At 34.5% G+C, this 15,905-nt stretch overlaps 1 protein-coding gene across 2 annotated transcripts in view; it reads right to left on the reverse strand.

The window, feature by feature from the left end:
- NCKAP1 (NCK associated protein 1) overlaps window positions 1-15,905 on the reverse strand; it is a 110,954-nt gene that overhangs the window by 2,157 nt on the left and 92,892 nt on the right. For both annotated transcript variants that reach the window (XM_015110506.3, NM_001266519.1), the window contains 6 exon segments: window positions 15,036-15,129; window positions 8,125-8,207; window positions 7,609-7,689; window positions 3,577-3,670; window positions 1,702-1,818; window positions 1,036-1,145 (listed from right to left, as the gene is read on the reverse strand). In XM_015110506.3, coding sequence (XP_014965992.1) covers window positions 1,036-1,145; window positions 1,702-1,818; window positions 3,577-3,670; window positions 7,609-7,689; window positions 8,125-8,207; window positions 15,036-15,129 — 579 coding nt within the window.

A 15,905-nucleotide genomic window follows, 5' to 3' on the forward strand; every position in this document is an offset into this window, starting at 1 on the left:
AATTAAGGCACAAAGAGACACTAACATAATAAATGTAATCAAATATTCTTGTTGGTCTTTAAAACTGATTTTTTTCAGAACAAGTCTGCTTTTAAAAATGATTCAAATTATTTTCTCTTATCCCATCATCTATACTGACTATATTTCTTAGTTCCCAAGGAAGAAGACAGTTTCACACTGGATCTGACTTCACAGAAACACTGTAAGACTAAGACATTAAACCCTGAGTGAAGGAATTATCTGCAAATGGAAAGAAACACTTAACGATTTTAATAGTGTTTTCCTTGAAATAGAAGTTATTTTCTCCTCAAGTTAGTACTGTATTTGCATTTTTAATTAAAAAATTATTTTTGTAAAAAGCCGACAGGATTTACAACCGAAAAAGAAGTAAATGTTCTAGAGTTCAGTATGCCATGGTACATCTTTCCTTTAAATAAAATATGGAAAAGGTTATATTAATAAAGAAAATAAAGAACTACATTGATACAGAAATTAAAAACCATGTTTCATGAGGCTACATTTAGCACTCCTCTCTTTTGGTAGTGTGTAGTATTTTTAATGATGAATTTATCACCATTAATGGTCTTTCTCCAAAGAAATGGAAATAAGCAAAATACGTCTTTTTAGAGGGAACAGCCTCTCTCTTGGCCTCAATTTTCCTTTGCTTTTTTCTCTTTCAACCCTAGGAAAATTTCTAAGGCAGTCCAAACATCAGCTTAGGGAGAAAAGGTCATACCGCAGAGCTCTAGAGTTGGGAAAGAAACTTCCGAGTCTAAGGGAAATAATGGACTGCTCCATGATTTTAATGCCCCACCTTTACCTGTTTCTCCCTCCAAAAAAAGAAAATAAATAAATAAATAAAAATAAAAGGAGACTGAAATTCATATACCTGAGAAAATAATTTGAAAACAATATGCCATTAGAGGGCACAAAATAAAATGTAAAATTAAAGAGAATTTATTCTTATATCTCATAGTTGTGATTTTTAGTTTTCTTTATAAAATGTGATGAGTTTTGTTATTTGATTATACATACCGCCAGAAATTCTTTAAGACGGTCTTCAATGCTTCCTTTGTGAATTGTAAACAAAGCTGCAGCAATCTGGTTGATGGCTTTGGCCAAGCAATGTATGTTGTTGCAATGCCCTGAGAAAATGCAAATAGGGTTGTGTAGACCCCAAAATAGCAAATAATACATAGCAGGCAAATCTTTAATGACTTCACAATCTACAAAAATAGTGGCATAATTAAGAGGAGAGTTGGGATATGACCGGACTTGCTCTCCTTTGACTTTCATGAACACTGATGTTTTCAAAACTAGTGTAGCAAGAGAGTAACAAACGATAGTGTATACGTTAAACAGGCAAACACTTCTGAAAACATCTAAAAGAAATCACATATCAGTTTTATAGTACCTCGGAAACAAAAAAGAAGTGCTTAGCTGCTTTACAACATCTTATCATTCAATCCCTAAAATAATCCTATGAGTTGGATACGCCCTCACCGACCTCTACGCACATTCAGGCACACATGAGCTTACTTACACACATTTCATATATCAGGAAATTGCAGTTCAGGAAAAGAGAAACAGACTATCCCATGTTCCACTACCAGTTAGTGGCAGAACTTAACTCATATTTTATTATAAAATACCAAAACCCATGATTTTTCCATTGCCAAAACAATTTGAAACCACTATTACCTTCTATAGCGGGGCTATACTGGGACATCACATTACTGGCCAGTGTTGGCAAAGAAACTGCCACAAACACCATGAGAAGGCAGGCAATTTTATACTCCTCTTCTGGACTAATGTTTTCTAAGGGACAAAAATTAAGAATAAAATCAAGGTATTTCTTCAAGATTAGTTAAGATTTGATAATCTAAACTAAACAGATTTTTATTTTTAAAATGGCTTACTTTTTTTTAGAAATAGTAAAGTATTTTACTAGCATTCTATAGAATTGGTCACAATTTTGTTATAAAAAATAAAGTAGAAACAATTTATGTTACAATTGACTATTATCAACTACTTAGGCATATTTCAAGGACGTGTGATAAAACAATAAGGTAACATTTTATTTCTCTTAATTGTAAGATTATAGAACAAAAAATACAGTTAGGATAACTGCAATCCTACAATTTCCTAATTGAAAACTAAAGGGGAATTATTACTTTATGAGAAAGTTATATTTACAATTTAGAAAACTTATCTCATAAATTATTCTGCAAAATCACCAAAAAATTCTTAATTACTTTTTGAAATAGATATGAATATAATTTGAAATTTACTATTTAAAAGACATAAATGTGGGAAGTGGACTGGGTTTTCAACCTCTCTATTTTAGAAGACAGAAGAAACTAGTCATGAATAAAAATACCTAGCCTTGCCCTGAAGTTTTCAAGACACAACCCTTTCTAAAACATTATTGTGATATGCACTCAAACTGTGGGTTATTTAGGCTCTAATCACCATTAGATATAATTAAGAATTGAATATAAGAAAAAAGCCGAAATGTTTTAAAGATTTGGTGACTACAAAAAATACAGCTGTAGAAAATCAAGTAAAAATTATAATTATCCATGTGACTAAATGTAACATACTGTATGAATAAGGAAACAAAAAGCATTGTTAAACGCAAAAAAAAAAAAAAAAAAAAAAAAAACTGATTACCTCAAACACCAGGCTGCTGCCTCAAGGGGGCAGAAAGGGCATTTTTGTAGTAGAAATAGATGAAATGCTGTATTTACTTTGTAGACAAATCAAGAAATATCTACAGGATTCTAAGCACTTTATTTCTAAGGGCTGGTCTTAAAAATTTCTGAATGTTTTATATAACACTGTACAAACTCTTGATGGTGAATAACTCTAGTCCAATAAAAATTTCTAGATCTCAATTTTATGCTATCTACTGGACCATCTCCCATCAGCATACTTCTCCTCTATCTTAAAAAATCCTTCTCTTGACTTTGCTCTTGCCTCCAGCTGCTGAGATTTTATTTCTTTGCTCCCCTTTACAATAGAACCCTTTGAGAGAGTTGTCTTATGGTTATCTTCAAATCCTTTTCTTCCTATTCTCCCTTAATCTCCCTTACTCACTAATCAGCCTTTTGCCCATAAAACCTCACTGACACTGATCTTGTCAGTACCACCAATTAACTCTACATAGCTGATCATTTCCTTTCTATCTTCCTGGAAGCTACTCTTTTCTGGTTTTTCTTCTACTTCATTGGTCCTATCTTCTCAATTTCTCTAAATTTCTTTTTCGGTGGTTTTTCCTTTTCTCCCTGAACTCTTAAATCTTAGAATGGCTCAAGGCTCAGACCTGGATCCTCTTCACTGCTGCATCTATATACACTAAATGGCCCAGTAATCTCATCCAATCTTAAATTCCAGAAGGTGGGGATGTTTGTGTTTTATGCACTGATATAGTCCAACTACCAGCAATAACAATAACAAATTTAAAAAGATGAACACAAAGCAGGCATTTGAATATGTGGTTAAATATCATACCTATACCTATGCTGCCCTGGTAGCTTTAACTAAGAGTATTTAATATTTACTAATGCATTTTACCCGATTTTTGTGAAGAAAGAGCTACGACCAACGCAGGATCAATCTCACAAGGTAATCCAGCAGCTGACGATAATTCATACACATTCATTGCAACCTGATAAAAACATAAGAGTTACAGAGCAATAAACAGTCTAACAAATTTCTGAAAAAGCTCACTGTTTGAGTCTGCCTAGAAGAACACCAGAAAATTTCAGAAACTTGGCTGAAGCAGAAACTATAGCATAACTAAGTATATTGAACAACTGATTCAATGCAGGCTGAATAGTGTGAGGTGGTGCTGGTTCTAATTTCCTACTGCTAGGCCAAACAAAACTTGTATACTTTCTGTGGCACATTCCAACAGGATCATTCTAAAGTTATCATTTCTTTTGGAAGCATGAATATAAAATATCAAGTCAGAAAAGATCAATAAATGAACAAAGTGAATCAATATTACTAGACCTATGTTTACATAGTAGTTTAATGAAAAATTATAGTGGTTCAATGTCCAATCATATCATATCTATAAATATGGCAAATTACTTACAATAGGTTTTTAAAGGAGTATTCATTTAAAAATCTGATTAGGGAGTTTCTAATAACGAAAGCAATTTTTCTGTATCACATATAGATTTCAAATATTCAAGATATTCTGACTGCTTAATAACCTCAGAAGAAAACTATCTATCTAACTGGTGTTACCTCTGATATTGTGACAAAAAAACCTTAGTATAAAATATGAAGTAAAACAGTATAGCTTAGAAAAACTGGGAACATGGCAGGGATTAAGTTCTAGATTAAAATGTTTGTAATCTATTACTCACTTCACACACACAAATTAACTCAAAATGAATCATAAACCTAAATGTAAGAGCTAAAACTGTAAAATGCTTAGAAGAATACATAGGCACAAATCATCATGACATTGCATTAGGCAATGGTTTCTTAGATTGACACCAAAAGCACAAACAAAAACCCCCCCAAAAATCGATAAAACGAACTTCACTGAAACTAAAAGACATCATCAACCTATAGAATTAGAGAAAAGATTTGCAAATCATGAATCTGTTAATGGACTTGTATCCAAAGTATATGAAGAACTCACAAATAGAGAAAGACAACCCAATTTAAAATGTCAAAGTTAGTTATTTCTCCAAAGAAGATATAGAAATATCCAGTAAACATATGAAAACACGTTCAACATAATTTGCCATCAGGAAAATGCAAATCAAAACAATGAGATGCCACTTCACACTCACTAGATGGCTATGATTAAGAACACAGACAATTACAAGTATTCGTGAAGATGCAGAAAAAGTGAAACCCTCATACAATGCTGGTAGGAATGTAAAATGGCACACCCAATTTGAAAACAGTTTAGCAGTTCCTCAAAAGGCTACAGTTTTCATATGACCCAGCAATTCTCTCCTGGTATATACTCAAGAGAAGTAATACACATTCACATAAAAACTTGTACACCGATGTTCACAGTAGCAGTGTTTCTAATAGCTAAGAAGTGAAAACAACCCAGATGTCCATCAATTGATGTGAATAAACAAAATGTTGTATATCCATACAAAGAAACATTATTCAACAATCATTAAAAAAAGTGCCATTATATGCTGTAATATGTATGAATCCTGAAAATATGCTAAGTGAAAGAAGCCAGTATCAGAAGACTACACATGACGATTTATATAAGTGTCTAAAGTATTCTAATTTAAACAGAAAGTAGATTAGTCATTGCCTAGGGCTAGGGATGGGCGACAAGAAGTGGAATGGGGAGTGACTGCTAATGGGTACAAGGCTTCTTTTTGGGGATGATGAAAATGTTCTAAAGTTGACTGTAGTGATGGTTGAACAATTCTGGCACTACACTAAAACCACTGAATTGTGCATTTTCAATGAGTAAATTTTCTGAGGTGACTTATAACTCAATAAAGCTGTTAAAAAACATGTTTGTTTGTTTGTTTGTTTTAAACAGTTAAGTTCTACTGAAAGTTTGCTGGAAACTAAACATGATTATGTCAGGTGAAAACTGAATGGCTGCTCAGAATATATATAGAATTCTCATAATTCTGCACATTAGTGTCTTCTCAAGAACTGATTAGTTTTTGTCTCCTTATTTTTTCTGTAGTGTTTCCACTTAGGAAATCATTTTGAGCTATTTGCACATAGTTTTCAATCATAGAATCACTAGACAATCACTGATCTCAAATGTTTATTCTGTACAACAGACTGTAAGAGAAACAACAGCAACAACAACAACAACAACAACAACAAAAAGTCTGGATCTTCAAGATATATATGATTTTGTATAAATATAAGTAGAAAAATATAATTATAATACAAGGCAGATTATGTTCAACTCCACAGGAGATAAACAAGTTCTCTGATAACACTAAGAAAAATGAAGTTCTTTATCAGTGGAGAATCTAGGAATGTTTCTTAGAAAATGGCAATTGAATGAGGCCTCAAAATACAGGTAGGATTTCAAAAGGCAGAAAGAGAAAAGGGTGGTATTTTCAAGTAGAATAAATTACTTGATAATAATTAGTTGATAATAAATGCAACAGAAAGATCTAGTTAGCTCACAGAATACCATATAAAAAGAGGGGCAGAGTAAGAAAGAGAAGAGAGTGGGAGAAGGAAGAAAGAAGTGGTAGAAGATAAGCCTCAAAAAGTTTGAGTGGCACCAATTTTTTTTTTTTTTTTGAGACGGAGTTTTGCTCCTGTTGCCCAGGCTGGAGTGCAATGGCAAAACTCAGCTCACCACAACCTCCGCCTCCCTGGTTCAAGAGATTCTCCTGCCTCAACCTCCCGAGTAGCGGGGATTACAGGCATGCACCGCCACACTCAGCTAATTTTGTATTTTTAGTAGAGATGGAGTTTCTCCATGTTAGTCGGGCTGGTCTCTTACTCCTGACCTCAGGTGACAGAATCCACCTCGACCTCCCAGGGTGCTGGGATTACAGGCTTGAGCCACTGTGCCTGGCCTGAGTGACACCAATTTTAGAAGATTCTTGGTGTCATACAAAGGAGTTTAGACATTATTTTTTTTCAGTCAGTGCTTTTCAAGATATGTGAAACAGAAACAATCTAAGAAATGTGTCAGTTTAGAAAACACAAACGTGAGTCCTGATATATCACTTACTAGATGTATAACCACTGGACAATCATTGCTAGGTTTAGATCAATAGTTGGATTTCATGGCTCAATAGATTTCCAAAACAAAAACGGTAAGCTCACAGAAGGCTGCCAACCTGCTGTTTTATATATATTACATATAATCGAATACTAAAAATATTTTTTAAATTACAGCCTACAATTACATCCTTTTATAGGAAATGACTTAACATCAATTTTAAACTTAATGAATTTCATTGTATTTAAAACAACTATTATTTCATTGCCTCATCTTTTTTTTTTTTTTTTTTTGAGATGGAGTCTCACTCTGCTGCCCAGGCTGGAGTGCAGTAGCATGATCTTGGCTCACTGCAAGCTCTGCCTCCCAGGTTAACGCCATTCTCCTGCCTCAGCCTCCCGAGTAGCTGGGACTACAGGCGCCCGCCACCATGCCCGGTTAGTTTTTTGTGTGTGTATTTTTAGTAAAGACGGGGTTTCACCATGCTAGCCAGGATGGTCTCGAACTCCTGACCTCATGATCTGCCCACCTCGGCCTCCCAAAGTGCTGGGATTACAGGTGTGAACCACCGTGCCCGGCCGCCTCATCTTTCTTAATTTCTTTATCCCCATGTATAAACAGCTATCCATTTTAGAAAAAAAAATCTATTTTTAGTCAATTTTGCATTGCTATAGGTGATCAAAGAAGATTGAATTTCAAAATGCCTAGGTAGTATTTTGGTGCTGAGCTCTCAAAGATTCAATTACAAAGGCAAGCATGTTAACTACATTACAAAGGCAAGCATGTTAACTAACCACTCTAAAATAGAAACTTTATAGTAGTTTAGGATTTATTACATTTTATCGCATATGTAATTTAAATATTTTGCTTTAGAGACTGTAAACCCCAACCATAAATTATATTATTACCTTCATATCAGTTTCCCTTGGAATGTGATCCTTAAAATCTTCAATTGAACTTACAAGAAAAGGAATGTGGTAGGACAAGACCTAGGCAGGAAAACGAATACAGAATTATTTTTCAATGGCAAACCCTAAACTTACAAAATATTACCAATTGATTAATTTTAGTTTCATAAAAATTATTTTACTTTATCTACTTTGTGAGTTTTCAAAAATTCGAAGACATATGAAAATGAAATGCATTCAAAATTATTCAATATTAAAGCAAGTATAGTCAAAATTGAAAATACTCTACTGATAATGAAGAGCAATAACCATGCAAGTTATATTCTCCAAGCAGCAGTACCACAACAAAAAATGAGCTTAAATAACTAATGTTATGTATGTTATTTTCTGTAACTACTAAAACTGGAATTTTAATTATATCATTGCCAAGTATGAATCTGAAAAGTAAGTTTAAACTTCTGAGAAATTAAAAGGGATTGTTTGGATACACAGTATATACTTGTAATGGTTTCTTACATCTCTAAGTGCTTCTTGTGCCAATGATCGGAAGGATAAAATTACACCAATTATTGTCATCCTCTTCAAGACACTGTCAACAGCTAAATTCAAAGAAACAGAAGGAGAATAAAAAAGTGCGAACTGGATTCTTTCTTAACCTTGGAAAAAAATCTAAATTTATTAAAGTAATAAAATTCCCATGATAGCAGGCACAATTAACAGTAATTTGATTACAATAATGATTAAAGAGAGAAATATATTGATAGCTGATATTTAATCTGGTTAAACTTTTAAGTAACTATAGTTCACATCAAATGGAGTATATTGTATTCTTTTAAAAGGGTTAGACGGTTCACAAGTAGCTAACTATATAACCCTATTTCACAAAAGGTAGGGGCAGGAAGAAGGGAAGACAGACTAGATGAGAAAGAAGCTGATCAGAGTGAACAGGAGTTAAATCCTCAAGCAGCCCAGAAACTCAGCAGTGCTAAATTCTTAAATTGTTAAGGTCTTGAGTTAAGAAACAAAAAATGCCTGTTGAGAACACAAGCAGTTTTGGCAGGACCAGTTTGCTGAAGCCTATGAACAGATTTGATCACTTACATATTGGTTAGAGAGCTTTATTCTAAAAATTATTAATAGATTTTCAAGGCTGAGCACGGTAGTTCACATCTGTAATCCTAGCATTTTAGGAGGCTGAGCCGGGAAGATTGCTTGAGCCCAGGAGTTCACGAACAGCCTGGGCAACATAGCAAGACCCTGTCTCTACAAAAAATAAAAAAAATCAGTCGGGTGTGGTGGCATGAGCCTGTGGTCCTAGTATTCGGGAGGCTAAGATAGGAGGATCCTTTGAGTTCAGGAATTAGAGGTTGCAGTGAACTATGATCACACCACTGCACATCGGCCTGGGTAAAGGAGCAAGACCCCATCTCTAAAAAAAACAAAACTCTGTTAACAAAATAGGATTGGAAGAGTCAATATGATGGTTCAATACCTTCACATTTTATAAAGCCAAAACAAACATTTATTGCACACCATATACAAAGCCTTATACTATGTAGTAAAAGAAGAAATATAAACAGAATAATGATCTAGACCTCAAACAGCAGACAATCTAAATGGGCTGTCATGAAAACTAAGAAATATAATTCCATTTATGTAAACTAAAAAAGATATATATACAGACCTATATTTGTACTTACATAACAAATTTCTGGAAAGAGATGCATACTACAGTAACTATTTAAAGTTAACTAGTTGAGGAGTAGGAATAGAGAGAAGTATTTTATTTTCAACTTTCTACCTTCTGTTTAGCTTATTTAAACTTTGACCATAGCATCTTTTATTAAACCATACAAATAGGCCTAATATAAGCGAAATGTGAATTAAAATAGTCATGTTAACAAAATTATATAAGGCACAAATTAATTAAAAATTCGATGTGAGCAGGAACTACTCTTCATCTTTTCATCTACCTGTAGCACTCAGCATAGTATCTGATACCCAGATGACTAGTAGATATTCAATTAGATGGTAATAATCAAGATGAGACTCAGTTGGGTGGCTGAGGCGGGCGGATCACTTGAGGTCAGGAGTTCAAGACCAGCCTGGCCAACATGTGAAACCCCGACTCTACTAAACATACAAAAATTAGAAAAGCATGGTGATACATGCTTGTGGTCCTGGCTACTCGGGAGACTGAGGCAGGAGAATCGCCTGAACCCGGGAGGCGGAGGTTGCAGTGAGCCAAGACTGTCCCACTGCACTCCAGCCTGGGCGACAGAGTGAGATGCCACCTCAAAAATAAAGAAAAAAAAAAAGAGAGACTAGGAAATTGCTACTACCCAGAGAAAGAAATGATAGTGAAAGAAAAGATTTCTCTGAGAAATGTTATCCAAGTTGGGCATAAAGGGGGATTAAGAAGAAAAAAGCCTTCCAATTCAGAAAATAAAGCAGTAACAAATTCAGAAAAAGGAATGATAGAGAATAAAATGAATCAGAGAAGATTCAGTGTGATATAGCCATATATTTTCCAAAGTACGTTACCCAGAATTTAATCAAGTTCTCAAAGACTATACCCTACAACCTCATCTTGAATGTGTACAATAATGACACATTAAAAGTTCTAAGATACTTCACAGTAAGAAACACTGCTTAACGTATTGTTTAATGGATTATTTGCCAAACCATTTGGCCACTGGCACTTCCCTTCACCCCACATAACGTCCACTAACTTCCCAAGGAACTAACTCTAGAACAGAGGCTACGTGGGTCTTGGACCAGGCAAACAAATAAGTAGTGGGGGACAGGAAGAGAGGCAATGCTGGTCAATTATTTCATTAATCCAAATAGCAGCTTTCGAACGTCATGCTGAGGAGTTTATACTGTATCCTTCAAGCAATGAGTGTGTTGTTCAGGGTTTTCAAAATATAAAGAGTTATATGAAAAGAATTCTGTTTAGAAATGACTCTTCCCATTTTAAAAATAATAACACAATTTTTTAAAAAAAATCTAATGTAGCATAGGGCCAAACAATGTATACCTTTGGACCAAATGTGACACACCAATTTGTAAACTCTCATCTATAAGACACAGCTATAGCACATGGAATATGAGGAGTGAAAGAATCAGAGAGGATATCCAGTTTTTCCAGTATGACTCACTGGATGGATGGTGAGAGAGGTAACAAAATAGTTAATAAAGAAAACAACAGGTTTTTTCTCCTCACCTACTTATGCCTGCTATGGAAGAGATACTTCCCATTCCAGGGATGTTGTGGAAAACCTGTGGGTCATATAGCTGAAAATATTTAACACAATGTTTCTAAACTTTTGTATGATTCCAAATGACCCAGAGGACTTGTTAAAACACAGACTGCTGGGCCTCAAGCCCAGAGTTCTGAGTCAGCATGTCTGAAGTGGGGCCCAGTAATTTACATAGTTAACACATTCCCAGGTAGTGCCGTTGCTTGTCCCTGGGTTATACTTTGAGAAGCCCTGGTCAAACTAGTACTTGGTTTATTAAACATCTGGAGATCAACAGAAGATAGTTAAAGCTGAAGATAAATATTGGATAAGGGAAGAGAAAATTTTGGATAACATTTTTCCGATAGGATTGCTGAGTAAAAATGGAAGAGTAAGATATCACAAACTGACACTACATAAAAGATGAACCTGCAAAAATGACGAAGAGTAGAGGTAAAAGTATTGGCAAATAAAGAAAATAAACCTTTAATAAAAAGGAGAATAAAACAGATAAACACTACAAAGAAATAAACAGAATGAGAGTTGAGGAAAAAGCACCAAATCTTGCAAATGAGTAGTCAGTAACAAACTTTCAGAAAGGTTTCAGGAAAGTGGACATATTGCAACATACCAAGAGTGGACAGGTGGGATGATCAAACAGTGCATACAAACTAGTCAAAAAGTTTCTAAGTAAGACAGGCGGTAAGATGAAAAAGAGGCCAGTTTAACAACAGACTTAAAAAGTGTTATTTCACAAGCAGTACTTGGCTTTCAGGGTGCAGAAGACTGTCTAGGGATCAGGAAAATTGCTTTGTGGGAATGAATGTAGCAAGGGAGAATGTAGCATAAGGGGGAATGTAGCAAGGGAGAATGTAGCATAAGGGAGAATGCATTAACCAAATTTCATAGTCCAGAATGGACAAAATACATAAAGCTAGGAATAGGTGATCAGGAAAGCAGACAGGCATAAAAGTTTCAATGAGGTAGAACAAGGAGTTCAATAGGTGCAAAGAAATAGGAGAGCTAGAAAGCATGGCTATGATCTGAGAGTTGAATTTCAAAGTTCAAGATTTTTACTAGTGGAACAATTTCAGGAAATAATAACATCCAAAGTACTGCTAAAGTAAAGATCTACAGAGGCAACTTTTGGGGTTTGTAGATGATGGCAGAAAGGCATAAGTGAATCGAATGAGTTTTCAAAGAAAAAATTGCTGTAGGAAAACTAGAAATATTTTTAGTCTGGAATCAGGGAGTCAGTAAAGTGATGAACCTAGTCCCAAGAAACAGAATGTCAGAGAATTAAAAAATATGAAACAGAGACATAGATTTGCTCAAATCACACAGGAAGTCTTAAAACTGATACTAAGGCCAGGCACGGTGGCTCACACCTGTAATCCCAGCACTCTAGGAGGTCAAGGTGGGTGGATCACTTGAGGTCAGCAGTTCGAGACCAGCCTGGACAACATGATGAAACCCCATCTTACTAAAAATACAAAAATTAACCAGGTGTGGTGGTGCATGCCTGTAGTCCTAGCTACTTGGGAGGCTGATGCAGGAGAATTGGTTGAACTGGGAGGTGGAGGTTGCAGTGAGCTGAGATTGTGTCATTACACTCCAGCCTGGGCGCCAGAGGAAGGCTCTGTCTCAAAAAATTAAAAAATAAAACTAGATAAAATAGAATGAAAATAAAATAAATTCTAGATTGCCTCCCAATTCAGACCAGCTTTTAATAAATCATAATGCTTTATCTTTTTAAAATAACGTGCTTGTTGACTGTGAAAAACTCCTTCAAAAACACATTGACCTCTGGATATGGACATGGGGAGAAGGAAGCACAAAGGAATAAACAAAAAGAGAATGTGTTAGAAAACAGTTCAATTGCTGAAAAAATAGTTCTCTCTACTCTCCTAAATGAGTCGCTCTCAAGTAAATCTTTTCTTTTCCCAAATTACAGAAAAGATTTAATAAATTATACTTAAAGACAAATTTGTTATATATGGTTCATTAATATTCAACAATTTAGATTTTGGCTTTGGCCAATTCCAAAATGGTCAATGAGTTAGTGGTCATCAGTCACCATTAACTATTATACGCAAAATTCAAGTAAGCAGAATCTTGACAAAAGACTATGAATTTTGTTTTGAAAACTTGCAAATTCTGTTTGGAATTTTAACAAATTCCATTGTTTCAATTCCACAAATGAGAGTTAAATAAAGTATTGAACACTGCAGTGAATTATTTGCTTCTCACTAGATGGTACAGTCAAAAGATTGTTAGTAGGAAAGTAAATAGGGTTAAGGTCAATGGGGTGGTCAAATGAGTATTTAAAAATGGGAGAAAACATGAAGAAAACAAAAATAATAAGAATAAAGGAGTGGAAAATATAAGTAGCTAGTAAACCAATGTGCAATAACAAAAGAAAGATCAGGAGAGGTTTAAAAAGTAATTTCCTACTTACTCATACTCCTTCTCCCTATAATGCTACCAAGTCTATTTTTTTGTTTTTAAAGTATCATATAATAAAAATGACCTTTTCTTTTCCTTTTGGTGTACACTCCAATTTTTTTTCCCTTTGAAATACAGTTTTGTTCTTGTCGCCCAGGCTGTAGTGCAATGGTGCTATCTCAGCTAACTGCAACCACTGTCTCCCCGGTTCAAGTGATTATCCTACCTCAGCCTCTCAAGTAGCTGGGATTACAAGCATGTGCCACCACGCCTGGCTAATTTTTGTATTTTTAGTAGAGACAGGGTTTCAACACGTTGGCCAGGCTGGTCTGGAACTCCTGATCTCAAGTGATCTGCCTGCCATGGCTCCCAATATGCTGGGATTACAGGCCTGGGCCACCGCACCCAGCCCCAGATGTTAACATGTATAGATTTGTGTTACTACTATGTAACACAGTGATATGTATTGTATGATACACATGATAGATTTGTATCACCACTATGGTGAGCAGCAGTTTCATCACCCTAAAAATCTCCCTCACTGCTTTCCCTTTATAGTCCTGGCAACCACGGATCTGTCCTATAAGGTAATCTTTAATTCTTATTCAATAAGAATTAAATAAGTTTTACAGGATAAAACAGCCTAATAAAGTGATTCTCTAAAGCATTTAAGAGAAAAATGTCAAATGTGAAGTATGTTAAATACTGCATGGCTTTACTTTTCTTTTGGATTATTTTTTATTTAGGAACATAAACTTGTTCTCTGGCTTTCTCAAATACAAAGAATATTTTATCTGGGATTTCATTTTTTTTTTTAGTGTTGAGAAGGCTTTTAAATTAATCAAGAAGTATAATTTTAAAATAATTTTTCATTATAACTTTAACAGTTCAAGTAAAAAAAGCAAAAGAAAATAACATTAAATCAAATATATCTAAAACAGTTATCTGGCTGAACACACTTTAATACTTAAGATTCACTGTTATTTCACAATATACCTCCCACAAAGAATCAATGTCAAGAAGACATCACACTTTTTTTTTTTTTAAGTTATAGGTTCAGGTTTTCATCAATGGAATATTAGCTAAGAACAAAAAGAAACAAATTACTGATCACTTAACAACATGGATGAATGAATCTCAAAAACATTATGCTAAGTGAAAGAAGCCAGACACAAATTTAATCTATAGTGACAGAAATAAGATCAGTGGTTGTCTGGCCTGGGGCCAGAGACTGGGGTAGGAGACCAACTACAAAGCGATAGCAAACAATTTTTCAAAGTGATGGAACTGTTCCATACCTAGACTGCGGCAATGGTTATATGAATGTATCCATTTGTCAAAATCCTTAAGATCGTTGGCTTAAATGGTACATTTTATTGTATGTAACTTATACGTATAGTTGATTTTTAGAAAACAGGCTCAGAAGCTAATCCTTTTAGTCTAAATTAATGTAGATTTATTGTATTAAATTTAATGGGCTCAAAACTAAATTGATACCGGTAATATTCAAGAAATAGCAACACATAGTATACTAAGAGTATGGTTAAGAAAAATTATGAAACAGATAAGTCACACACACGCTTATATGATCCTTTGCAAAAATGTTCTAGTTCTCTTCATAAGCTAAAGAGTACTTTTCATAATTTATTACTTGTATTTATGTTACAAATGTTGAGCCAAAGCTAAATACTGAGTATCAACATCTTCTTATGTTTATAAAAAGTATCATGAGTTACCCACATGATAATCTTTTAAAGAGTGCAGCCATCTGGTCTGGTTTGTCAAAGCTGGTCCTCATTTGTGTTAACACATCAACATTCTCCACCACAAGTTTCTAAAAAAAAGAAAGATCCTAGGTCAGGCACAGACCTCTTCGTGTTAATGAGATAAGAGCATGCTTGGAAATTACAATCTGGCAAGTAGGAAACACGATTCATGAAATCCAGATGCCCTATGCTATATATTTTTGTTGCTGTTTCAATAAAAGAATCTGAAAATTATTTACATAGCTTAGTGTTTCCCTGCAGTTTACAAATTAAGAAGGAAGGAGTTCAGGAAAAGCAACAAAGATAAGTGGTAGGATAAAGAATCACCTTATACTTAGACACTGAACAGCATCAATAATAAAAAGTAGACACTAAAATGGACATAGCAACAAATTCCAATTGAAACAAAAGAACTTGCTAAAGTTAAACCTGGCCAAAGTATGCCTGTAGACAATGAGTTTATTACTGGATACATACAATCAGAGGGAGAATAACTTGTTAGGGTCTGGTACCACTTGATGGGGATTATAAAATAGCAATGTTTCCCAACAAAAATTATAAAATGGAAGTATAAACTATCTACTTCTCTTTCACAGACCCCTGAGAAAAGGGAAGAGAAAAGAAGGAACAGATAAAGAAGGGAAGGGTGTGAAGGATAACTATTCAAGAAAAGTGTAACTCATTGAAGAATGCTCTCCTTAAAAGAAACATTAAAAAAGTAATTTAGTTTAAAAATTATAACACAAATGGAGAATTAATTTCATTCTGTCAGAGGTAAGCCTTGACAACGATAAACAGAGTTTCTAAAACAATGAAGGGAGAAGTGAGAGAGACATTCTGCTCT

This window comes from Macaca mulatta, chromosome 12 (assembly GCF_049350105.2).
Source record: "Macaca mulatta isolate MMU2019108-1 chromosome 12, T2T-MMU8v2.0, whole genome shotgun sequence".
NCBI lineage: Eukaryota > Metazoa > Chordata > Mammalia > Primates > Cercopithecidae > Macaca > Macaca mulatta.